The following is a 26,514-nucleotide window of genomic DNA, read 5'->3' as shown; positions in this document are numbered from 1 at the left end:
CCATTGCCTTTCCCATCCAGCCTTCATCCCAAAAGGCCCATCTCGCTCAAGTCAGACTCAGAAAGAAAGCGTGGTTCGCCTGCCATGATCTACCAGCATGATATTTCTGTGTATATGTGTGTGCTGTCTTGTTCCAGCTCCTGCTGTATGTACGTGAGGTGTGTGTGGCTTTTTGTTTGTGAGTGCTTCTCTGTGTGTCTTTTATCATGCCCTGCATTACTGGATTTGTCACATAAAGCTTTTGTTTTCCCTTCTTCTTTAGTCTCTCTTTGCCTGGACTCCTCAAGTTGCTGCTCTTTCCTCTTTCCATTCCGGTTTCTCTGATTCTTATCTGTGTTAACAGGACAGCAGAGAATTTGGGACATCCAGCAGAGTCATGTTTGATTGTTCAGTTAATTTACCTTATTTCGTTACAGTTGGCTTTCGACTCAGTATGTGCTGGCGCACAGTGTAATGAGACAAGCAGCGTTGCGCACTGGTATTAGCATCAGTCTCATATTTTTCTAAAGGAATGTAGCTCGGCAGTGGAGCCAGTGGCCAGCAGACACTGACTCATTCTGTGATCAAACCACTGATTACGTATGTTGGTGGTGCAAAATCAGCCTTAACAAATCAGAAGAAAATGAAACAGCATTTGTCTGTCTCGTCTGTATAATTCAGTCATATGGCTGCCCTCATTTATTTATTTCTTCCCTTATTTATTCATTCATTTATTTAAAAACCCTCAATGCCAAATAAAGTTTGGACAGTATGTGAAATAAAAAACACATAAAACAGAAAGCAGTGATGTGTAAATCCATTTTGATTTGGATTTGAATTAAAACTATACATAGACAAGATATTTAATGTCTTACCTTACCAACTCATTGTTTTTTAAATATACGAAATGGTCAAAAAACATCTTTAACAAGTGATGCAACCATACTTGGGTAATAAAATTGGCGATAAGGTGAGGCCTTGTCCATTATAAGCAAGTATGGGTTGACACTTGCCACTATGCCAAAAATAATCCACCAGGTTAACAAAGTTCTTCAGCTAGCAGTTGCAAAATGAATGCCACTACATTAAAAACCACTTTGCTTCTTGGTGGATATCACTACATGAGCTTGTGAATACTTTGACAAACCTTTGTCAATAGACACCTTATGTGAAATTGATGAACAGGGGAGATGTGTATTGTAGTCTGATGTGTCAACCTTTTGTTTGATTCATTGATTATTTATAAAGTAATGAACACTGTATTCCTCAGGTCGGAAAAGAAAAGGGCCATCCAGTTTGTTACCAGCAACAAGGTCAAAATGCAGGGTCTGTCACGTCTGTCATGGTATGGGGGTGTATTAGCACATCTGTGAAAACACCCTTAATGCTGAAAGATACAAACACATTTTGGGGCAACATGCTGCATTCCAAATGACTTCGGCTTCAGGGGCATCCATGCTTATTTCAGCATGACAAAGCCAAGCTAACTTCTGCTCATCCTACAACAGCATCACTGTGTAATCAGACAGTGCAGGTGCTGCAGTGGCCTGCTGAAAGTCCAGACCTTCCTCCCATTAAAAACGTGTGCCACGTGGGCTCCCGAGTGGCGCAACCGTCTAAGCGTTGGCCCTATCATCAGGAGGTTGTGAGTTTGATCCCTGGTGATGCTACAGCCATCCGTAGCCGGGAGTCCAAGAGAGCACAATTGGCCCCTCCCTCTCCCCCATCACTCAACACGATGCTAGTCAGCATAGACATCTGTTAGTTGACATAAAAGATCTGGTGGTTGGTGTTTTCCTTACAGCACTTTCGACTGTCCAATGACGTTGTGTGAGCGGCAGTTCGAAAAGATGCGGTGGTGCTTCACAGGCCTTGGAGGAAGCCTATGCTAGCCTTCTTCCTCCTAAGGCTGGTGGTATCGTGTGATTGGGGGAGTCCTAACCGACTAATTGGGGAGAAAATTGGGGGAACGTCTGCTGCAAAATACGACAACGAAGTTCCTGTACGGTTGTGCAGCTGTACGTTTGGCAAAATATTTTTAAAAATCTGTTTCCAAACAGGATCAGTTGGTTTTCTTCAGTCTTCAAATGTTCATTAAGTGCTCTTAACATGAAAAATGGTGTAACACTAAACAAGCTCCTCTTCCAACTTTCTTTGGAACATGTGGCAGGCATCAAATTTGGAAGGTTTACAAGGCAAAACAACAAATGTCATGTTTTTCTGCTGCTTTTAGTTTAATACAGGTCAAAAAGAATTTACTAATCACTGCTTTCTGTTTTCGTTTCACATACTGTCCAACCTATTTTGGATTTGAGGATCGTATTTAGACACATTTTGTCATCCAACACAAGCTTCAGTGTTTTTTTCGTGCAGTTGTTCTGTCAGACAGTCTCCTCACGGCTCATTCCACTTTCGGCACTGTGGTCTTTCTCCACTCAGTGTTGCACTTTGTCAAGCACAGCTCCAAAAAGGTTTGCCAGCCTGATCATGAACAATGAGCATCAGCTCACTTTCACGTATGGCCAACGTCTCACGAACATCCCCCATTCGACCTCTGTGCCATGTGCAGTGTGCATAGCAAAGGTTTTATGTCGGTGTAGTCGTCACGCAGGGAAGAATTACCTTGGTGTTTAGCCTGTAAACATAAAACATTCATAAAACTCATAATAAACATAAAAAAAGAACTAGGACAGTTTCTTTTTTGAAGGGTATATATCACCAAAAGCATTCATACAACCATTATAAGCTGACAATGGTGTTTATTTCATTGTCTTTGGTGTTTTGTGTATAATAGTCATGATGATACATCACAGTGTGTCTGTATTTCCCAACTGTCCAAGCTCCTGAGGTACAGGCTGAGATGAACAGCGTCTCTGTAGATGCACCTCTTGTGAATGTGTTCATTATAAAGGCCCTGGACCTCTTTTAGCCTCATTTTGATTGATTTCCTTTCTGAAAAGCATGCTGGCTGTTTGCCAAATGCTATCCATATGGACCAATCTGTGTATATCAGTGCCAAATTTGTTTCTATTGGAAGTGAAATCCACCTTTTTCCTGAGGTCCATGGTCTCTGGTTTCAGCAGATTTGGGTTTGGGTTAAATATTCTCTAACTGCATGTGAAGACACCAGAGACACCACAGGTTCTATGTCTTGAGACAAGCATGACTTTAGGCTTGAAAAGAAAGGTCCCATATCCTAAGGCTTTATGGGTATTGCACTGAATTACCAGCCAATCATAGCAAGACATTTGTGCATAACAGCAGTCTGTTATTGATGGATGACCAAAGTCTTGTGGCTTATGCTCCAGCATAGTACACTGCTGTTTATCATTCATCCAAGAAACTTCAATTGCCTGACCCAAATATCTGGCCATGGCACTTGAAAAATATTGAAATGAAACTGGAACGGGATAAAACTGCCATCTAAGCAAAGAATGTCTCATTAAATCATAGTCATGGTATCATTAGCCCGTGCCACAAAAATAGAGACATAGATGGAGAGGTCCAAGAGTCATGGTCCTCACCACTGCTTCATTCTTCTCGTGCTGGTTAAAAATAGTCTCGGTCCATTTTCCCCCCTCTACTTCAAATCCCCTTAAAGCTGATTTGGCTGATACTTATGTGGCCGTTCACTTTGAAGCATTGCTATGGCATGACATCAGAGTGGCACCGCTGCCAAAAGGAACCCAAAGTTCAATCCATTTTCCATATGCTGCATGCCAAGCTTCTCACTCTCTCCCTCAGGAGAGTGGGAGCAAGAAGTTGGGGTTATGGAGGGTAATTTGGCTCCTCACACCTCCATTCCCCTCCGTCAGAATTCTTTGGGCAACAGAATGGCAGTCTCGCACGCCAGCCGATCTTCTGTTTTTAACTTAGTGCAGTGCTCATTAGCCGTGAGCAAGCTGATTACCGTGAGAGCTCTCCCTCCACTCTGTAGAGGCTTTATTCTTTCTTAACTCTTAGAAGTCGCTGTTATTAAAAAAAGCATGATGTGATTCGGTGTTAATTGTTCCTGACTCATAGTTCACTTAAACAAGTGGAGAAATTCTGTTCAAAGTACGTATTCTAAACTACTGATATCACATATGTCTTCATAGATAGAGGACATACATATTACATGTACATTGTACGTCTTATTGTGATTTGAATTTGATCATATTTTTGTGATTTCTTGAAACAAGTGGACGTGCATGGACTCAAATGTGTTGAATGTAAATTGAATGTGAATGTAATATGAAGGGTTATATTGAAAATGCATTAGCCCACACTCAGAAAATGAACCAGTGGTCTTATTCGACTTAGAAACTGAAAATAAATTACAATTAATGGAAACTTTTAAATATTTTGATCTAAAGCAAATTCCATTCTGAAGAAATGCAAATAAATTGCACTGAAGTATTTCAATTTTTTTCCATCAACAATTGAAATTTATTTTGAGGTCACAAAATCTGTGCACTATGTTAACTCTATTTGATTGAGTGGAAATAAATGGCATAACTAAATAAAGTTAGAGTGAGACTTTCCTTTTTTAATGATATATATTGTTTTTAATGATATATATTAGCCTTTACACACACACAAGTAATATGAATACTATATTATGATTAATACCTCCTTTATTGGAGGAATAAAAATGTGTTTTACATGACACATCAGCTGTTATTCTTTTCAAAAACTAGTTACATCCAAAATTGTTACAAATAGAAACACAGCATTTTGAAATGGAACACTTCATATGTAATTACATATTTGCCTTGTGCCTTTTGGTGTAGCAAAACAACAATAAAAGCTTGTTGTGTAACTATGTCATTAAATCTATAATTGTCTAATTACATTTGAATAATATAGTAATATGACAGTAATAACACCATAGACTTCTAAGAGTTAACCAACGCACTTCATTTTATGGCATACAGATTCTGTTTACTCAAAAATAGAATAGAAGCCTGCAGTTTATTCCATTTGGTTTTTATTCAGGGCAGTAAACTGCTACAGCATGTTTTATTAGTTGAAAGAAAGAGGGGGAGAGCTTCTCACTGAGAGGGATGAGAGGGAGGCAGAGGAACTGTGGGGTCATATGGGAGCGGATCTCTTCAGAAGCAGCCAGGTGTACCTGGAAACAGTAAACAGTCCCCAGCCCACAGCCTCCATGCCCTGCTTTAGAAATGTCTCGGTAATCGAGCACCCCAGAACTGGAGCAGTCTGCGCTCCACTGCTGCCTGTCCCCTTGGAATTGTAACACAACTGAACAGATGAAGCTAAAATGCACTGGCTTGGGCAAACCACTCCAGTGCTGCTTTTTTTTCATAAGGTCTGTGCCATTCTTGAAAAAAGGGGAAAAGTTTTTTGCCAAGGCAGATCGTCTCACATTCATAAGTTGCAAATTATGAAACTCTGTTAATGTCAAGTCAGCACATTTAAGAGCACAAGAAACGTGGCTCCAATTAGACAGTGCTAAAGCCAGATCCCATACTGTGATCCTGTGATAATTAAGCGCAGCATTGGTCTAGCTGGCATCCTGTCCCAAGACTTCTACAGTCTAATCTACAGTCTTCAAATGTATTGCACAATAACAGGTATTTTTAGATTGTCTTTGCCAGTTAATTAAAGGAAAACTCTGGCATTTATCAACCTGATCTCTACCTGCTGCACCTGTAGCGTTTGATCAGTTATCATAGATGATAATGTTGATGCATTTCCCTGTGCCTAAAAAAACAGAAAATCTTTTGATTCCATCTTCAATACAAATAACAGAAGGCAATAAGCGGTTGCTGAATTTGTGTGAAACATGTATTTCATGAATTCTTCATTAAAGTCATTAGTGTTCTACACTGAAAAAAAGATGCTTTCAACACACATGATTCATTCAAGTGGTTTCACATGAATAAAAATTTGTGCCAAAGTAAGAAAACCGAAAGACAGCAAGAATGTTGATTTAACACGTTTTATTCATGTGTGACCACTTGGCACATTTGAATCACATAAATTCAAACCACCATTTTTTGAGTGTACAAAAAGCTATAAGTCTTCATAACTCTTTCTTTCAGAGATGGGACTATTTTTAGAGGGAGGAATCTGTGGGAATAGGTTACCAGCATAATGGTGGTGTTGGAGTTTTTCACACGTTCCTGCTCGTGCACAGTCAAACTTTAAGAAAGTGAATGTAACCACTACTGCTTTCTTAATGTGTTGCCCCAATATTTAAAAGTTAAACACTTTAGAAGAACAGCGTTGACTTTCTGACTTTCTCTAATGCCTATTTGATCTCTAGAGCAGGGATACCCATTATCTTTTTCTTTTTCCTTTTTTTGTCTTGGGGTAAAATTTGACTACATTATACTATGTTCCTTTTCTAAAAGTACTTCAAAAATACAATTCTTATTAAATAAGAAATTAATAAATAAACAGAGAATAAAAAGTTTGTTCTCTCGTTAGGTGAGGTGGGTGAGGTTTAGGCAGCTTTCTGGTTGGCCAAATCAAATGTCCACCTTGGCCAGGTTTGGTCAACCCTGTTCTAGATTGTAGTGTAGGGAGTGTATTGTTCAAATTTGTGTTATATAGTCATATTTTAAAATGTTTACTTCCAGAATTCAGAAACTGTCCATTGTCTTCTATTCTAAGTGAGTTTTGAGCCAGAGGGTTTTCTGGCTCAGTATAGGACAGTGTGTCCATTATTGTCTGTGGACATTGACAGTATTATACTTTACTGTAAGGCAGTGTTCATAAGGTTATATGACACCTACATAAGCTTGTCATGACAACTAACAGGTTGCAGATCAGACGTCTTGCACTGCCATTGCTATGAAGGGGTGTGCCCGGACCCAAGGTTTACCAGCAGAGCATCACACTCCCTGTGCTGTCTTGTCTTCTGCCCGCAGTGCATTCTGCTGCCATCACTTCCCCAGGTAATGGTGCACAAGTACCTAGCTGCCCACGTGATGTAATGTAAAATGGGACTCATCGGGTCAGGGGACCTTCTTCCATTGCTCCAAGATCCAGTTCTGGCTCTCTTTTGCTCATTGTAGATGCTTTCAGTGATGGGCAGGGGTTAGCTTGGGCACTCTGACTGATCAGTGGCTGCACACCCAGTACACAGCAGGGTGTGAAGCATTATGTGTTGTGACACATTCTTCCCGTAACCATCTATAAAAATTGATGTGACTTGTGCCACAGGAGCCTTCTGTCGGTTTGGATCAGATGGGATAGCCTTTGTTGCCCTCGTGCATCAGTGAGCCTTGGGCACCCCAGTTTACCAACCACTCTTGGTAGGGACTCAACACTGCTGACCGGGAGTGCCGGTGACCAGTCAACTGGTCATAATGATGTGTAGTGTCCGAGTCATGCGGGTCTTCCTATCTGCCCATTTCTCCTGCGTCTAGCATCCCGACTATGAGAACTGACTGTTTGCATACTATCTTATATATCCCAGACCTTACTGTGCACCGATGTTATGAGATAATTGTTATTCACTTCATCTGTGAGTGCTCAAATTGGTTTGGCTTATCTGTGATTATCACAGTGACACAATGCTGATGATAGCTTAACTCTTATAAAAGACAAAATGAAACTTTACCTAAGGGCCAAAAAAAAAAAAAATTACCATTGTTCATCTAGTCTGACTTAGCTATGTCATGTAATCAGCATTAGTCATTAATCTAATGTCAGAAAAACATCAATGTCACAATGACATAGATGTTAATGTCACCTTTGTCAGCTTCATGGCAAATGACACCTATTGGAGTATGTTTATAAATGTTTACGGAGGTCTGTGTCAGTTGTCACAAAGGTCTTATGTAGTTGTCATGTAGCCTTATGAACACTGCCCTATAGTAAAGTGTAATTAAGTTTAGGTTGAAAATGTTGAATTATTCTTTTTATGGCAGCTTTAACATGATAAAAAGCTTGTCTCCCAGTGATAGAGAGGGCCTTTGTATCTTGTCCTCTGCTGCCAATTAGTTCAGGTGCAAAGGCTGAGCAGGCTGGAGTTGGCTCTAGTCCATGAAGCCATGGCAGAAGCCACTTTCTCCTGTCCTATAAACCCCCATGCAGCAATACTGCACAGACGGTGATCTATGTATACATAAAGTACATGCGATTGTGTGTCCATTCAAGCGCATGACCATTCACGAGTGTCCTGGCCCAAAGTCTGCCCATTATATCCTCAATGTAAATGGTTTCCAAATTGCTGAGGTTCAAATGCATCATTCAGACAGAAGCAGCCATATGATTAAGGGAATAGTGCTGATGTGGCAGGTTTTAAAAAAAAGTCAGCGCACTGCACCTGTTCCTCCAGTGCGGGGGGCAGCCGGTGCCAGGGCTTTGGGGACAGGCTGTTTAATGGGCTGACAGGACCACAGGGAACACAGCTGCTGCCTGCAGCCCTTGACTGTGTGCTGAAGTGATAAGCCCCCCTTCCTTGACCCCCCCCGCTGCTCTGCCAGAACCTCCATCTCTCCCTTCGTCCCTTCCTCGTCCTCGTCCAGAGCATCCAGAACAACAGAGCCAATAAAGCAACAGCAGCCTGCATTGGAATATGCCTTAGATGCTTATTCAACAGCATGTGTCTGTTTTTTTTTTTCTTTTTTTTGGAATTTCTTTGGGGAATATTTGCGTTTATTTTGGAAATGATAACATTGTGAACGCTCTTCTTTCGTTTTTTGATTGATGTGGGTTGTTTTCTCTTTTTTTTTATTTTTGTTTGGCAAAGAATACTGATATTCAGAAGAATGAGAGGAAGACGTCTAAAATCGAAGTGTCTTCTAAGGTCCCAGGAATAGAAACACAGGATAATAAGCCCCCGAAATCTTCCTCGGGCTCACATTTGGAAACCCTTCAAGAGGAGATTTAGTGTACATGTGTCTCAGGAGAGCTTATTAGAATAATTGTGACACAAAGGAAGACTGTGTGTTGATGAGATGGCACCTGACAGCCGGCTATGAGTGAGCAGGTTTGAGGCAGTGTGGCCCTGTAGGCCACTCTGATGCCCTTGACTCTGCAGATGAGGATTGCAGCAGGACCTTTTCCTCTCTTTCTTGCTATAATCATGGAGCTATATTTGTTCTAGTGCTTCTCTTTATATTCTTTCCCCTCCTTCCTTTTGGCTTTTGCTGCTATGGGCATGTATGTTTGTGTGTGTGTGTGTGTGTGTGTGTGTGTGTGTGAGTGTGTCTGCTTTACTGGTGCTTGTATAAGTATTGTTATCTCTTGCTTGCCTCCCTGTCCTGATGGTTCCTCACCATAGAAGCTCAGAGTAAGCCATACTACTCGGACTACTCCCCAACTCGACGTCTCATCCACAAGATGTGCACCAGCCACTACCTGGACCTCTTCATCACCATCGTCATCGGCCTCAACGTCATCACCATGTCCATGGAGCACTACCAGCAGCCCCGGGTAGGCCTTCTCACTTCAGTCAAATGTGTGCCTGAATAAGAAATATTACATCAACACAGTTATTGCCAACAGTAAGTAAACTGAAAAACAAAAATGTGTTGATATACAGTACTGTGCAAAAGTCAGAGATCAACCTTAATTCATTTCATTTCCAGTCAAAATGGCCTTTAAACATGTGTCCACTCATCTTTTCGGGAGGCTTGCTTTCATTTTTCAAAGAAATCTGCAGGGATATTTCTCCACACTTATAAAGTTCAGTCTTAGAAGCTGGTTGTATTTCCTGCTTCTCACAGTCCTATCCCAAACACACTCAACGGTGTTGATGTCTGGGCTCTGGGGTGGTCAGTCCGTGGTTTTCTATTTACTTTTCTCATTAATGGCTTCTTGACAGCTACACATTCTTTCAGACCCACAGACTTCAGATCTGAAGCAAGAGTGGAGCTTGAATTTCCCCTAAAGATGAAAGCTTTAAGTGCTATTTAAATGATGGTGACAGGTTTGGTGGTATACCAAGTCTTGCATGGCTCTTTTTTCCCATTTTCTCTGTATCTTTATTTATTTTTAATTTATTTGTAAATCTTGTTATGAAACCCATATTTTTCACTTGTTTGTGAATTATCTTATATTTAATCTCCTCAGAAATATCTCCAGCAAAATCTTGTACTTAACTTACAACTTGTATTTAATGGTGTAAAATGAGTGTAAGTTAAATAAATGAAAGATCATCTCTGACTTTTGCACAGTACTGCATGTTATGTAAATTCAATGCTTCACTTCTTTTTAGTGCACAGCACAGCTTTTGCTGAATACAACACTGAGAATATTTTATAGTTCTGGAAGAATGCCCTCTCATTTCATAATTGCTAATGGTCACTTACATTACATTTTTAAGGCTGCTGTGTCGTTTTTATTGCCCCTCCAAATAATTACTAACTTAATTTTCTTTCTTTTTTGCTTTAGTTATGACACACTAGTGATTATATAATTTGTTTTAAATTTCATTAGTTGCACTTATTGTCCTTCTCTAAAACACTGTATTACAGCTCTTTTGCATCATCATATTCAGTTGTTGCAAAATATCTTGTCCGACTAAACTGAGGAACTCATTCACTGAAATTTACAGATGTTCCCTTTGCCTCCACATAATACTGAATGAGCATTTATTAAAGCAATAAGCCTTGAGAGACCATGCATTACAGTGATTTTACTATGGCTCAGGGCCTTGGTTATGCACAACATGAAAAGGAGTATACAACACTGCCAAACGGTGATAAATACAGTACAGTAATATAGTTTAAAGTTAAATAAATACTACAATATAAATATTACAATACAAAACAATATGATTCAATGAATAATTTAATTCATTATACATAAAAATAACTTTATTTACTATTAGTACTAATCATAATACACTAATTTGTTACCAGTATTCTGTGGTTGCCAAGCAACACAATTGTCAAAGATTATTCCATGAACAGCATAACTTGATGCCTTATTACACAGTTTAGTTGCAGTCATATCTGTATATATAAAGCATTTTGCAACGGCTTTAAAAATTTTGGTTTATTAAAATAAATATCATGACGAAGCAGAGTAACTGGAGGACTTTCTGCTCTGATTTGTAAGGAGGTTGAACTGGAATCAGCCAAGATCAGAATCTGACTTTTGCTCCAAATAAGCCGTTGACAATTTACAAATTTATAATTTTAATTTTGCCCGATCTGTGTTGCAGTTGTCTGACATAAGTAACGTGAGGCAGGTGTGCAAAAGTTTGAAGACCTTCCGTCAAATTACATGTTTTATTGATCCTCTACAATTTTAAATCACAACCCCAAGGGAAGTCAAAGCACATTCAGATACAGCTAAGATGGCACATACAGCAGTGGGCCACAAGTATGCTCATGAGGGCATTTAGGTGCCCCTACCATATGCCAATAATGCACGTTAAATCTGGCCCAAAGTTAAGTTATTAAGTGAATATTAATTTGTTGACTTAAGTTTGACTGATTGAATAACTTGCTTAGAAAAGTTTTATTATACCAAGAAAACACTCACCAGTCCAATTACACGTTTGGTTGATTTTCTAAGTGTAAAATGTAAAGTTCATACATATTTTACAAGCCTAAATATGGCTTTTTCAGCTTTTTTTTAAACATATTCAAAAAAATTACCCATAAAATGTAATAAAATGTGCCATAACTTTTACACAGGCCACATTTTATGTTTTTTTCCCCATTATGTTACATTGAGCAAATAAGCAGTAATTGTGCATTAAAACATTACTTTAAAATTAAAATTAACAAAACATGCAATTTGACCAGGGTACCCAAACTTTTACATACAACTGTAAGTGCATGCGTGCTGAATTGGAATGCTGCTGCTACACTTTTGCCAAAATATCATGGCATAATTATGTATGACTCATCATGCTATACAGCCAGTTGCCAGTTACTTTCAATGTAGCAGTTTATTTGGTTAAGGTTATTTAAATAGGCTACAGATTTTTTATTTAAGAATTTAAAATGCCAGCTTGGCTCATATAAAAGCAAATTATTTTATATGTAGTAATTTTGGCTAATAGAAATTACTGGAAATGTGCTGGGGGTGTTTCATGTGTTTATTTAGCCCACACAGAATGAGCTTTGGGTTTAAAAAAAAATTAAAAGACTATAAAAATTGACCAAATGATCAGCCATGGCCCAGTTTGACTGTTAAGAAATGGGAATCGGTCATAAAAATTCATGATCAGAGCACTTATAACAATTTTTAGCTCACTGCTTATCCAGATGAGTCAGCCAGCGATGCATATGGGACATTGTAGAGTTTTCAGTGTCTGTTTCTTTCTCCTATTTATAAAAAGCTGGTATTTGCTTACTGTGTTACTGCTTTTCTTTGCTGGTCGTTCTCCAGACATAGCCCCTGTTGTTAATGGAGTATGCCAGCCGTACCTGTGGCTATAAATAGATGTCTGCTTTCATTAGAAACAAAGCAGAGAGGGGAAGAGGCATTGTGGGTCATTGATCATTGCCAACTTAAATACTTAGCCACTGTGCAAGGTCAGTTGATTTTTGGTGGATTGTCAGACCCCAGCCTTGCCATGTGAGTTACAGTCTAGGAAGAGTGGAACAGGTACGGCATGTTAGAGTGCCAGCCACTAGAAATGACTGACCTCCTCTCTGCATTCAATCAACTCTAATCCTCCGCCATCTTTCCATTATAATACAGCAAGCTTAAAACACATCTGATAAATGTAGGATGACCTGTTCCCAAATGTATGAGTAAGATTCACACTGTATGACCAAAGGTCTGTGAACACCTGACCATCACACCTATATGAGCTTGTTGGATATCCCACTCCAAAACCATGAGCAGTAATAAAGAGTTGCCCCCCTTTTGCAGCCAAACAGCCTCCACTCTTCTGTGAAAGCTTTCCACAAGATTTTGGAGTGTGTGTGTGTGTGTGTGTGTGGAAATTTGTGGCCATTTAATCTAAAGAGCATTTGTGAGGTCAGGCACACATGTTAGTCGAGAAGGCCTGGCTCACAATCGACATTCCAATTCAACCCAAAGGTGTTCAGTTGAGCTGAGGTCAGGGCTCTGTGCAGGCCACTGAAGTTCCTCCACACCATATCTGTTAAATGCTATGGATCTTGCTTTGTGCACACGGGCGCAGTTATACTGGAAGGAGGAAAGGGCCTTCCCGAAACTGTTGCTATGAAGTTGGAAGCATATAATTGTCTAAAATGTCTTTGAATGCTGTAGAATTAATAGTACTGGAACAGCCCAGACCATTATCCCTCCTCCACCAAACTTTACTGTTGGCCCTATGCATTCCAGTAGCTATTGTTCCACCAAGCCCAGGTTTGTTCATCAGACTGCCAGATAGTAAAGCGTGATTCATCACTGAAGAAAACACATTCCACTGCTCCAGAGTCTAGTGGCGTTATGCTTTACACCACTCTAGCCAACGCATTGTACATAGTGATCTTAGGCTTGTATGCAGCTGCTCAGCCTTAGAAACCCATTTCATGAAGCAGTTCTTGTGCTGATGTTGTTTCCACAGGCAGTGATGCAACACAGGATGGGCGATTTTACATGATACACACTTCAGCACTCAGTGGCCTGCTGTACCTCATGACTGAGCTGGTTGCTCCAAGACTCTTCCATTTAACAATAAAAGCACTTACAATTGACTAGGGCAGATCTAGCAGGGCAGAAATTTCAAACTGGCTTGTGTCAAAGGTGCCATCCTATGACAGTGCCACGTTTAAAGTCACTGAGCTCTCCAGTATGACCCATTCTGCCGGTGCTTGTCCATGGAAATTGATTGACTGTGTTTGATATTATACACGTATTAGCAATGAGTGTCGCTGAAACACTCAAACTCAATAATTACGATAAGCGCCTGCGTACTTGTGCATGAGTACATATTTGCCTCATATTATTCACGTCATAAAATGCAACATAAAATAAAAATAATAAATTAGTGTTTGGAACTGAAATCTATCATTTTTGGTCTTGGCCAGTTCAAATTGTGCACCCCTAGTGGTTGTAGAGCAATTCTCAAAAGAATGCTTTCATTCATTCCTAAATTAAAACAACATCAAGATCACAGCAGTGATCACTCTTTTCTTAATCTCACTCGCGATCTCGCTCTCTTTTTTGCAGGTGCTTGATGAAGCACTGAAAATCTGCAACTACATTTTCACAATCATCTTCGTGCTGGAGTCTGTTTTCAAACTTGTGGCATTTGGATTCCGCCGTTTCTTCAAAGACAGGTAAGAGACACAGCAACTGCTCTTCCTGATCTTCGAGACATGAATAAATCACAATTATGCATCAGGGAGTCTGAGTAAAAGAATCCAGATGCACTGACAGCTACATAATTGATGTCTCGTGTATATCAATAGCTTGTTAGTCATTTTAAAGCTTTAAAACACACCATGATATCACAGCATAGAGATCCTTGGTTAGCCTCAGACTGTGACAAGCCCAGTGAGGGATGAATGGTTTGGCATCTGTGGTGGAAACTAAGAAACATTTCATATCATTTGTGGTTGTCAAAAGAAACCGTTCTGCTTCTAGTATCCAAATACAGTTTCATGACGAGTCATAATAATTTGATACTGCCTTTGGGTTAGAGACCAACAGTGACCCTGTTGCAATTCAGTAGATTTGCATCTCTTTCTTTTAGTTGTCAAACTGAGCACAGGCATGCATGTTTGACACTCTAATTCAGCAGGCATGAGACATGAATAGGTGCAATGGCTTAGATCCATTCTTTAACTGGAACTTAGATCATTTAATCAAGTAAGTACATCAACATATGTGACTTGAAGCAACAGTACAAAACAGCATATGGTCTTTTTGTATTGCACCACATAATGTAAAATTGATCAAAAAGGAGAAACTCTCATTACCAGCATACAATTTGAGCAATATCACAAAAACCAAATCAAAGCATATTGAGCACCTAAAACATTCTGTCTGCTATAACTCGGAAACAGCTGTTGTAATATCAGGATATCAATAGTGATAAATTAAACGATTCCTCAGCATTTCAAGGGCCAATATCACGGAAAAGTGAATTGTCGTTTTGCGAATAGTATGTAAACACTGTTGAACAAGATTCAAACAATTCACTTTCCAGTGTATTCAGTCCATATATGAAAAGTAAACTAAAAAACATAATTTTTCCATTTTTTTGTAATGTCAAAAAGCCCAAAGCACTTACATATATCTGCCCATTCAGCCTCCAGCAGTTTAGCTCCATTCACAAAGTTAGAAGGAACGTTTCAGCTTGGACTGCTTTTTGAATGAGGATCAATCAGAACAGAGGTCGGTTATTTATCAGTCTTAAAGGCACAGTAAAAAAACAGCTTATTTGAATATCAGGGATAAACACAGTTTATTAAAGAGCAAAAATAGTCATATAAAAATGAACGGTTATTTAAAAATTGACCACTTTGGATCATAAAGCCACACTAATAGCATAAATGAACATCAAAAAATTAAAATACAAAAAAGAAAATTATATAGCGTATGGGCTTTTTAAGATTGAGCCTCTGACTTAACACCTATAGTACATCCTGCATTGGAGACAAATGTAAAAGTGGTTGTTACACCAACAAGTTTATGATGTTATTTCAGAAGTTTCATAGTATCCATTATATAATCTCCATTATAACTGCTTTCATTTAAAACCACTGATAACTCCAGAACACACAGCTCATAGATTAAAGCTAGCCTAACATTGCACTGTGTGTGACTGATAATGCTTTATAACACTGATTACAATAATGCACACAGTTCCAAGTCTGCTTGCAATAGCGAGTCCACTTTGATCACACAGCCCGCAGTTAACAAAGCTGGTAGGAAAATGCAGAAATGATTTGTGTGATCATTTTTGCTTCACATATCTAATGAAACACCTCGCATGGCCACAGGCCTCTGAGAATTGGCTGGCCTCAAAGCCGGCTCCAGGCAGCAGTTCAGCCATGACACTGCTGCAGTGCTTGACCTCAGAGGAAGTGATTTCAATTTTGGCAAGTAGTTTTAAGTCTCACTTGGAGGCACTGAATACTTGCAGAGGCTTAAAAAACAGTGAGGTAAGATTGAGTTCAAATGAGAGTTGTGACATAGTGTGTTGTTTGAATACTGATGAATAATGTTTTAACCTGTGAAAACTGGAAATGAAATTGGAAACTGAAACTTTCCTGAACTCGTGGTTTGAGGGGTTGTGTTGATATATTATCACTGTAATAAGAAAACATATCTCCAGAAAAAGTTACTGAGGAGAAGGAGAAACATTCACAACATCTGTTAGTATTAATAAAAGACAAAAGATTTGCTTTTTTATATTCTCCAGGATTTCCAGTACATTTGTCATGAATTGTTCACGCAAAGTAGTTCAATCGAAATTTTTAAATTGTGTTTAACATTAAAATGTTTTATTATGACTAAAACAATATGTTTGTGAGCAGTGTTGGGTAGTAAAAGCCTAAATTCTGGATTATGTATCAATCTGATTACAAAAAATGAAATATTCTTAATCTAAGATGCATTTGAAAATAAACAGAGAACAAACAGAAAGAATTAAAGCTTTTATTTTATATCAAGCCAAGTCGGTACATCTGTCTATAATACATATTTTACTGAGTTTGACCATAAGTTGTGTAATAGCTCTGCCATTATGATTGATAACAATAATTATGTGCACTTTTAGGAGAAAGAATTAAAGGAGAAGGGATGTTAGAGCTGTGTTTCACTTAATTCAACCTTCAAACACACAAGATAAGGCAGTGGGCATTTGACCATTGGATGTGTAGTGCTCAAAAGTGGTCTTGGGACACTTTCTGAATACAATTTATGTCTTGTCTCTTATTAGTGTTCAAGCTAACGTTATCATTTATTCATTCGTATCCATCAGAAATGCAGCAATGACCAGGTTTACTAACTGAAACTCAAAATCATGCATCATGAATTAAAAACTCAAGTAAGGCGAGTAAAAGCACTTAAACACTGGAGTTTCTTTCCTTTACATTAGTTAGTATATGGTATTTTATTTAAGTTAGTTGCATATTCCTTCCACTGAATGACAGTCTTCTAAATTGTTATTCATTGGGTGCCAGGATTAATAAATGATTGCTTTCTCAGCAAAATGTTGTATTCATCATTTTATTGTGAAATCAGTTCAGCTTAAGATATTTTCTGTAATAGCACACCAAATTACTGTTATATAATGTTACTATCAGTGCATGGATGAGTCAAGAGCTTTACAAGAGTAGCATTGAAGGTCTCTGGTTTGAGTATGATGTGTGTGTGTGTGTGTGTGTGTGTGTGTGTGTGTGTGCATTTGGATTAGTGTAATAAGGAGTTTAGGTGACGTTTTCTAAATGTGGACTCAACATATCAACTGATATAGTAAAGCTGGAATTATGTACTTCTGAATAACGTAAAGCATAGGTTCCATAATACATTAACTAGTTCTATAATTCTCAAAGAAAAAACAAATGATGAGGCATCCCAAGACTACTTTGAGAGCTGTGTAATTTTAAGAAAGCACAGTGGAAAAATTTATGTTATCCAGAAGGAACAGTGTTTTTAACCTGTAGGCTATGGTGGTACAACTAAGGGGCCATCAGTGTTTTGTTTTTTTTTTAACCACAGAAATTCATCACACTATAGACATTAAACCAAACATAATTTTAAATATGACAGATGTTCTTATGATAATTATTTGCAAAAATAAAACATTTATATCAAGCACAATGATATACAGTGAAAGGGCCACTCTATCCCAGACTGAGAGAAAAGTGCTAGGCTTCACATGCATGGGGACTGATGACCACTCTGTGTTGTTCGCTCCGAGGTATTTTCAAATGAAGCTTTAAAGCCAAACACTTCACGCCATCACTTTAGAGACTAAACGATACCACTTTAAAATAAAATTAACCTTATAAAGCGCTCATGAATGGTTTAAAATTAGTTTATTAATGGTTGTTAATTAGATCATAAAGACCTTAAATAATAAAATTAACCTTATAAAGCGCTCATGAATGGTTTAAAATTAGTTTATTAATGGTTGTTAATTAGATCATAAAGACCTTAAAGCCATTTATGTAAGCAGTTACACCACATAAATAAATAAATACACCACATAAATAAAAGGGCAACAGTGACTTGTTGTTTGCCTAATAGTGAACCCTCATTCATTTATACGTCTAAATCTCAGCTTTTGATGTTTACTGGTCTTACTTTGTATTCTCCACCAATCAGCATTAAACCCTTCAGCTTCATCACATATTTGTATTCATCTGATATAACAGCTTGCTTTTGCACTTTTTATTAATGTGTTATAACTGCTCATTAATGTTTTTAAACTGTGTATGACCTAACTAATAACCAATAACAAACAAATTTTAACAAACAAATTTCAAATGCTTTACAAGGGTAGTCGTATTTTAAAGTGACATCGCTTAAACATAGAGGATATATATCTAACTGAGTGAGAACTCCTCTTTCAGTCGATCATCCAGCACTTTGTAGCCACCAATGGTTAGGTTCAATCTTCTTGTGGGCCACAGAGGCTTTTGTGCTTGTTTGTTGCAAAAGGTTGGGAACGCCTAACTGATTTTAATTTAAAGTCATGTCTTTTGTAATCAATAACAGCTTGAGTTAATTTCTTAATTGTCATCCTACACTGTCTATGTATGTTTACAGGTGGAACCAGTTGGATCTAGCCATTGTTCTGCTGTCCATCATGGGAATAACTCTGGAGGAGATAGAAGTCAACGCCTCGCTGCCTATCAACCCCACCATCATCCGCATCATGAGAGTGCTGCGTATTGCCCGTGGTGAATATACGCTCGCTCTGCTGTGTGTTCTACTGGCTCTACTGTCTTACTTTTCATCCTCCTGAGAAAGAACTCAGTGCTTTTACTGATGCTCGTGCCAACGTCTGTATGGCTGCTGTTTCACAGTCCCACATCATGTAGATAGAGACCAGATGGCTGCAATGAGAAATTCAGTTCACATAACCTCTCTCTAACACTTACACGCACACACACACACATACCCTCAGCGTGTGTGAGAAGCTGGGGCGCTCATCTGTTTTGGGCGATTACTCTCCTTCTAATGAATGAGCTGCTGCGGGAGTCTTTATAGATTACTCCCTCAACAGAGACGGCCAAGCAAACACACCTGCTTTAGAGAGAGATACAGACTGAGAGTGTGAGTGTGAGTGTGTTTGCACGTGCACCGTGGCTCTCCTGTCTTCATAGAGACTCTCCCTTAATTAAAGCCACAGCCGTCCCCAGCTCCTTCAGCTCCAGAGGCAGTACAGTCTGGTCCCTGCCAGAATGGCCTCGTCATCAGTGTCATTAAAGCGGTGTGTTGAGATCACGACCCCAATAATAACGCAAACATGCTAATCTAGTCATGCTGAAAATTGCAGGCAAATTCCATTTCACTTGTCACTCCTAAAGTAGCACTGCATCTAAAGTGTCTCTTCACAGCTCTCTGATCCACCCTTTCCCTTTGCTGCCCCGTTGATCATATTCATCTCTTACTTTGTTCACCCCAGGATCACAAAGCAACCTGCGGTGCTGTGAAAAGCATTTGCCCCATTCTATTTTTGCATATTGTTCATACTTTCAGATCATTAGACTACTTTTAATTTTAGACAAAGATAACCCAAGTAAACACAAAACTGCTGTATGATGATTTCATTTACTGAAGGAAAAATGCTGTTCAGCCCTACCTGGCCCCGTGTGAAAAAGCAATGGCCCCCTTTGTTAAATCAACCAGTTAACCAAATTCAACTGACTATTGGGTTCAAATGCACTGGCCACACCCAGGCATTATTACTGCCAGACCTGCTGAATCTAAACATTTCTAAAATAGAACCTGTCTGGCAATGTGAAGCAGGCTAGAAGCTCTCAAAAAGCAGCACATGATGCCACGTTCTAATAAGATTCAAATGCAAATGTGAAACAAAGACATTGAAATCTACCGGTCTTGAAAATGTTACAAAGCCATTGCTTAGGCTCTGGGACTCCAGTGAACCATAGTAATTGCCATTATCCATAAATGGAGAGAGCTTGAACAAAAGTGAACCTTCCCAGGAGTGGCCGGCCTACCTAGATTTCTCCAAGAGTGCATTGATGACTTATCCAGGAGGTCACAAAAGAACCCAGATGGACATCTAAAGAACTACAGGAGTCACTTGCCTCAGTTATGGTCAATGTACATGTTTCTACAATAAGAAAGACACTGGGCAAAATGGCATCCATTGGAGACTAAAAAAAAAAAACACAAAGGCTCGTCTTGCATTTGCCAAATCACATCTAGATGACCCCCAAGACTTTTTGGGGTAGTTTTCTGTGGACTGATGAGTCAAAGGTGGAACTTTTTGGAAGACATGGGTCCCATTACATCTGGCATAAAACTAACACTGCATTCCACCATAAAGTGACTTGTGATAGCTTAGCATCCAGTTTAATATTGGTAAAGGAGAGCTGTGTGAATCTTATGGCAGTGAGCAGTCTGTGCATTGTGTCTGAAAAATACAGCTGTTACCATGTTGGCAGGTTGCTTTCATCAGTAGCTTTATTATCTATGTTCTTCAAATTAATTTGGATTGTGAGGGAGTAGCCTAAGTGATTGTCATTGTCATTACCATAACAGCACAAATAATTGACATGACATTCTCAAAATAATTATGCAATATTTACCCTAATATAAAGTGGGAGACAACTGATGTACAAAAACTGATTTAGTGAAGTCTTTCATTCTTAAATGGTTCTTTGCAAGGTGAAATCATTCTTCATATTGATGGAGAATGTGTTGTATATGGTTCTGTATAGAACCTTTTTGAAAATGGTTTTATATAGCATGAAGATGGGTTCTTCTTGTTACAATGTCTTGTCTAGTGATTTTTCAAATTATTTTTTTTTCTGTTTTGATCATGAAGCTTGAATGAATCATGTGCTTGTCTAACTCCTCTCTGTCCTGGCAGTGCTGAAGCTCCTGAAGATGGCGGTGGGAATGCGTGCTCTGCTGGACACGGTCATTCAGGCCCTGCCTCAGGTATTACAGCCACATTGTTTTCTGTTCTTAAACTACATTCCTGAAAGATTTTCCCAGAGCTGTAATCTGGCTTGAAATTTGGATCTGAACCCAAATACAGAACACAAATATGATCCCAACTGTAGCCCATTGAAATTCTGTCTTAACTACACCACCACTAACTGAAGACTCAATAAAGCTCCACATTGCTAAAGACAGTGTCTGTTGAAATAGCTAATTAGATATCACTCAGTGCCTTCAAACCATATCCCAAAAGTTTTAACCTGAGTAAAGCACACACACCATGCCATGAAAAAAGTATTTACCCCTTGCTGATTTTCTTTATTACTGGACTTGTCACAGTAAACAGTATATCAGATAAAGAGAACTCAAAACACATTTTTATAATTATTACTTCACTCATCCACCCATGTGAAAAGTAATTCTCCTCCATTAAAATTCACAACTTGTTTCTGGTCATTAGCAGGAACAACTGCAATCAACTTTCACATTGTTGTGGAGCAATTTAGGCCCACTCTTCTTAAAAAAACATACTTTAATTCAACTATATTTGTAGGTTTTTAAAGAACTGCCCGTTTGATTCCCTGCCACAGCATCACCGCAGGGTTCAAAGTCAGGATTTTGACAGCCCCACTTTAAATTTCAATTTTGTTTCTTTTAAGCCATTCAGATGTGGATTTGCTTTTCTGTTTTGAATCATTGTCTTGCTGCATAACCTCATTATGTTTCAGCTTCATAGAGAGATGAATAAACACTTTCCACAAAGCTGCACCAGAGCTGGTTGGCACTTCTTATTTCCCCCATTATTTAGCAAAAGCAAAATGCTAGAGGGCGCCCATGAGTGAGTTCTTAATGAATGAATGGAGCTAAACAGCTAAAAACAAAAAAATAAACATGGTCCTTACCATTTGTTCAGGAACTTTCTTTAATTTTGGAAAGCAGTAGGATGTTTTTCATTAAGAAACAAAGAAAACTTAGCGGTATCTCTAACATTATTCCTACAGAGTATTGATTGGTTGGCGAGCCAATCAGCTTATTGGCCAAGTGTAGCAGTTCACATTTATTGACATCATGAATGTACATGAGGTGCCGTTATAAAGTCCTATAACTGGAGTTTAACATTATATATATATATAACGTCACTAAGCATTTACAACCTTACACTTTTTTTTTGATTTTGCACTATATCTTCATAGGTACTTGTTCATTTTGGACTCACTTGGAAGCACTCTCTAGCCTTTGACACTCTCAGGAGACATTACTAAGTGGCAGTTCTCCTCACTACACATTCTGGCTGCACTACATGAGATTTGGGGATTTTGGAGCACTCTTTGGAGGAAATGGTGGCAACATGCAAAAGAACATTTTGTAATGTTGGACCCCTTTCCTGAGCAAATGAATCTGATGTTTGCAAGTGTGTTAAAATAGTATTCAAAAGGAACTCAGTCAACATTTGGTGAAGGAAGTTTTGAGGATGTAAATGAAAAATCTACTATTATGATATTCTGAGTGAATTATCTTATTATTGTTATCATATCTTCATCAGTATAATGTTGATTTTGCATTTGAGACATAAACCCTGAGTGGGATCTTCTTTGTTAGCCTGTTTATGTGCCATTAATACATAAAGACATTATGTGGCCTAAAAAACTCCTGCAACATCCAACCCAACATCCCATCTCTGACCTTTAAATGATTATTTCAGGAGTGACTCACAGCAGTGCATGCACTCCATATTGTAGTCTGTTTTCCCTCCTGATTCTATAAAGCTACTTCTTTCAGTTTTAACCAAAAGTCTCACATAGTGCTGCTTTAAGAGTTCTCTGATATACAAAAAACAGAATTCATGGTCCCTTCAAGAAATGAACTTGACTGAACTTGATGTGAATAGTCAGGTCCCATTGGGTTCTGACAAATATTTCAAGCTCTAGTTCTCCCCCCTTTCTCTGAGCTCCAGCTGGCCCCACCCTTCTGCACCAGCCTCATTTCCATAGCCAGTGTGCAATGGGGAGGTAGTGCTGCTAAAGATGGGCCGATGGGAAGACATCAACTGCAGCTGGGGACGGAGGAGAAAAACTCCCTCAGCTCAATATGCCCTCTCTGACGCTATCGGGTTCTGCGGTTCCCTGAGGGGGGTCTTTTGATTTGGGTACACACTGCGCCGCAGGACGCTCCCTTAATTCCAATAAATCATGTAGCGCTTCTGACTCAGATGTGCATAAATAATTACAAGTACTTGTTGTCCCTGCCCTGATTACTCCATGTCCTGAAACAGAATCGTAACAAGTGTAATTGAGCTGCTTAGATGCTCTATCTGTTCCTTACATGCCTTTTCACTTTGTTCCTCTGTGTTCCTTTGTACTTGTCTGGAACGTTTCCCGCTGGTTTGACCTTTCTGCCCCTGTGGAGAATGGAGAACATGTCTCGAAATGCCTCATCTTACATTTTGTTTAATTATTTCTCATTAAAGCAAGTAGAGAAATTATGTCGAAAGTGCAGATCGTACACTTTAAGTCGATGCCGCACTTGTGTTTGTACTTAGAAGAAGGAATATTTTATTATGATTTGAGTTATTGTTGTGCATGCAGTAGGCCTGGGTGATACCTAAAATAATTAACATGTGAAAAATCACAATTACTGATTATATTGCTCCTCCCCAGCAACCAATCCCAGTCCAGTCCACTGCAACTTTGACCCTCATTGTATTCTACTTTTGGTCTATACACGTTTTTTTAACATTTACTTTTGTAATGAAAAACTAACATATTAATAATATAACTTTGATTGACCCAACATAGAAAACCACTTTAGTAAACTACTTCACCTGTCATTTTGATGGATGTTACTGCAAACATGTGTTTGTGAGCTCCTTCTAGTGTAGATCTGTGATAACTTATGCTAATAGCGCTCACTCCTGGAGAAACTTCAGACTGCAAGCAATTTCCAAAGCCATGCCCACACATATTAAAAAACAGGTGTTTTCTGCAGTTACAGCAGAGTCATTCTGAAGTTCAACTATGTAGTATTATAATTTCATAGTTTTCACAATTCAACTAACCAACAGCAAAGACCATGGGGAACTTACTCTACTGTAGCCTAACGATTTTTAAAGACCCCATTATAGCTCAATGTTTTGAAAGCAAAAGTGAGTAAAACATTACGCATACATATTATTCATTACCTTTCACTGATCTGAAAGAGCCATGCAACAGGTAAATCTAGCATTACAGTGTGTAGAAGAGCAAACTAACAGGCAGCTTTTTAACAGACCCCTCAAACCATGTCTCTCTCATGCTCTCTCTCGGAGGGCCTGCAAACTTCTTTTATAATCTCCAATATCCCAACATATTCAGTGAGCTTTTCAAAGGTAAATTAGTGCTCAATAGTGCTCTCTCAGTTCTCTTTCCCAGCATGGCGATTATTACCTTTTATGCATTGCCGTCAGATTACTTGTCAATCATCAACGATATCTGGGTACATCACCTTTTTGCTCAGAGTTAGCATACAGTCTTGGGTTGTTGTTTTTTTTCCAAAAAAAAAAGCAATTATTTGCCTTCTTGCTATATTTTTGATGTTGAAACAAACAAAAAGAAATTCTAATATAATTCTAATGCTAAATTCTAGTGACAAAGCCATCCATGCTCTGCCCACAAGTGAACTGTGTCATAGCAACTGTTGCAAAATTGGACAAACTTCACAGAATCTTGCAGAAAGTCTTTTTCAGTGAACTGAGTTTAGAGTTTAGATTCGCTACATAATGTTGAGTTGCCAGGTTAAAATTTTACGTTACCAAGGTGGGCAGTGTTATTGTAGCTTAGTACAATTTGACAGTTTAGAAATCATGAATATGCTGACGTTAGCTCATTTAGACACAACTGCACTTGATGTACACTAACGTGTACATCAAGTGGCCTAATGTGGCCTTGTATGTATACAAAATAAAAAATATTTAAGATTAATAGCTCCAAATGTATATATATTGACAAAAATTGAGTTGTGTGGTGATTTTCTGTAAACTTTGTAGGCGGAGCATGGACAGATCAATTCCTAATATGAGTTATGAAATGAATTGACTGTTTGCAAAACTCTGACAAGTTTTGCCTCTATTAGATACTGTTATGTTTATTAAGCTTTCAGCTCAGGCCACATCATAAATCACATTGACATTGATCAATCCAGGGAAATCATTTGCAACTGAACATTAAAGTGGCAGACTTTTCCTTTTCAAAATGAGGAGTTTTGAGCAATGAAAGCTACCCCTTCAGATGAGCTAACACTGGAGCAAACACTACAGCTAAACCTGCAGCTAAATATATATATATATATATATCCTGTAAAGTTATTTGTCATTAGACACAATATTAAAATTTATGTTAGCTAATACAGTAACCTTAATGAATGAACAACTTACCTTAGAGCCTATGAATAGTTTTGACATTGAGCCATGCGTGTCATCCACATAGATTAATCCAAAACTATTTCAGCTTCAGGAATGCAACAAAAATTATCAGGATAGGATGTGAATGAACATGTTAGCGCTTCCTTTTCACCACCTCTTATCCTAATAACTGATTTACTGCCAACGTTGTTGTCACTGCAAGTTTGTTTTGAGGGGTGTTGTCAGGTCAGAGCTTTCCCTTCATTTGATGACGAAAATAGTGTCAATTACTATTATGCACACCGTTAATTATATAAATCTATCATTTGTTTTATTATTACTTAATGCCATCAAGTAGGTTCTGCCTCCTGTTGACCATATGGATAGACCTTCTCCACTTTTCCTGGCTTCTGTTTGGGGCTTATGGGGCCTTCAGCTGTTCCAAGCATAATTGTCTTTTCCAATGATTTAGTTCTTAGATTTTGTCCAAAATAAGAGCGTTTGGTTATCTGAGCTTGAGTGTGAAGTGAGGCTTGATTTGGTTAAGAATCCATTGTTTGTTTTGCTTGTCGTCTAAAGTACTCTTAAAATTATATGCCAGCACCAAAGTTCAAAGGCATCAATATTTTTCCCATCTTGCTTTTTTATTCGCCAGCTTTCACATCCATAAAGAACCACAGAGATGACATTCTTGTTCTGCTGAGCGCCAGTCTGTGTCGTATTTCTTTTAACATTTATTTAACTTTCCTTAAAAAGGCCATTAGATCTTTCTGATTTTCTGCTATGAGTTTTACGTCATCTGGGTATTGATGTTTCTTCTGCTGATCTTGAATCTTCTACCATATTCCTCTGGTCCTGCTTCCATCAGCATATGTTCAGCATACAAGTCTAACAAGTATAGTGATATGTAATTATACAAGTAACTATGAATATATAAAGTGAATATATATCAAATTCAGATAAAGTGTTCCCTGAGCTCAAACAGGGACACAGAAATGTGAGCAGTGGCCCATAACCTTGCAGAGGACTCTGCAATGGGAATCTTTTACTTTCTGCTCTTGTTGAATCTGAATCCAGATGCATTAGGTAAAAAACTCCAGCTTTCGACAATGCAAATATATCTTTCTTATAACACTTGGACTAGAATAAAGGCATTTTCCAGTTGCTCCCTT

General features: G+C 38.6%; 1 protein-coding gene across 1 annotated transcript in view; it reads left to right on the top strand.

The window, feature by feature from the left end:
- Positions 1-26,514, top strand: part of cacna1g (calcium channel, voltage-dependent, T type, alpha 1G subunit) — a 310,514-nt gene that overhangs the window by 266,604 nt on the left and 17,396 nt on the right. Inside the window, 4 exon segments of the mRNA XM_036572800.1 lie at positions 9,221-9,372; positions 14,044-14,153; positions 18,598-18,731; positions 20,894-20,964. Of these exon segments, the coding sequence (XP_036428693.1) occupies positions 9,221-9,372; positions 14,044-14,153; positions 18,598-18,731; positions 20,894-20,964 (467 nt within the window).

This window comes from Colossoma macropomum, unplaced genomic scaffold (genome assembly GCF_904425465.1).
Source record: "Colossoma macropomum unplaced genomic scaffold, Colossoma_macropomum, whole genome shotgun sequence".
NCBI lineage: Eukaryota > Metazoa > Chordata > Actinopteri > Characiformes > Serrasalmidae > Colossoma > Colossoma macropomum.
Note: the sequence above shows the minus strand (reverse complement) of the source record. Positions and strands in the feature narration are given on the sequence as shown.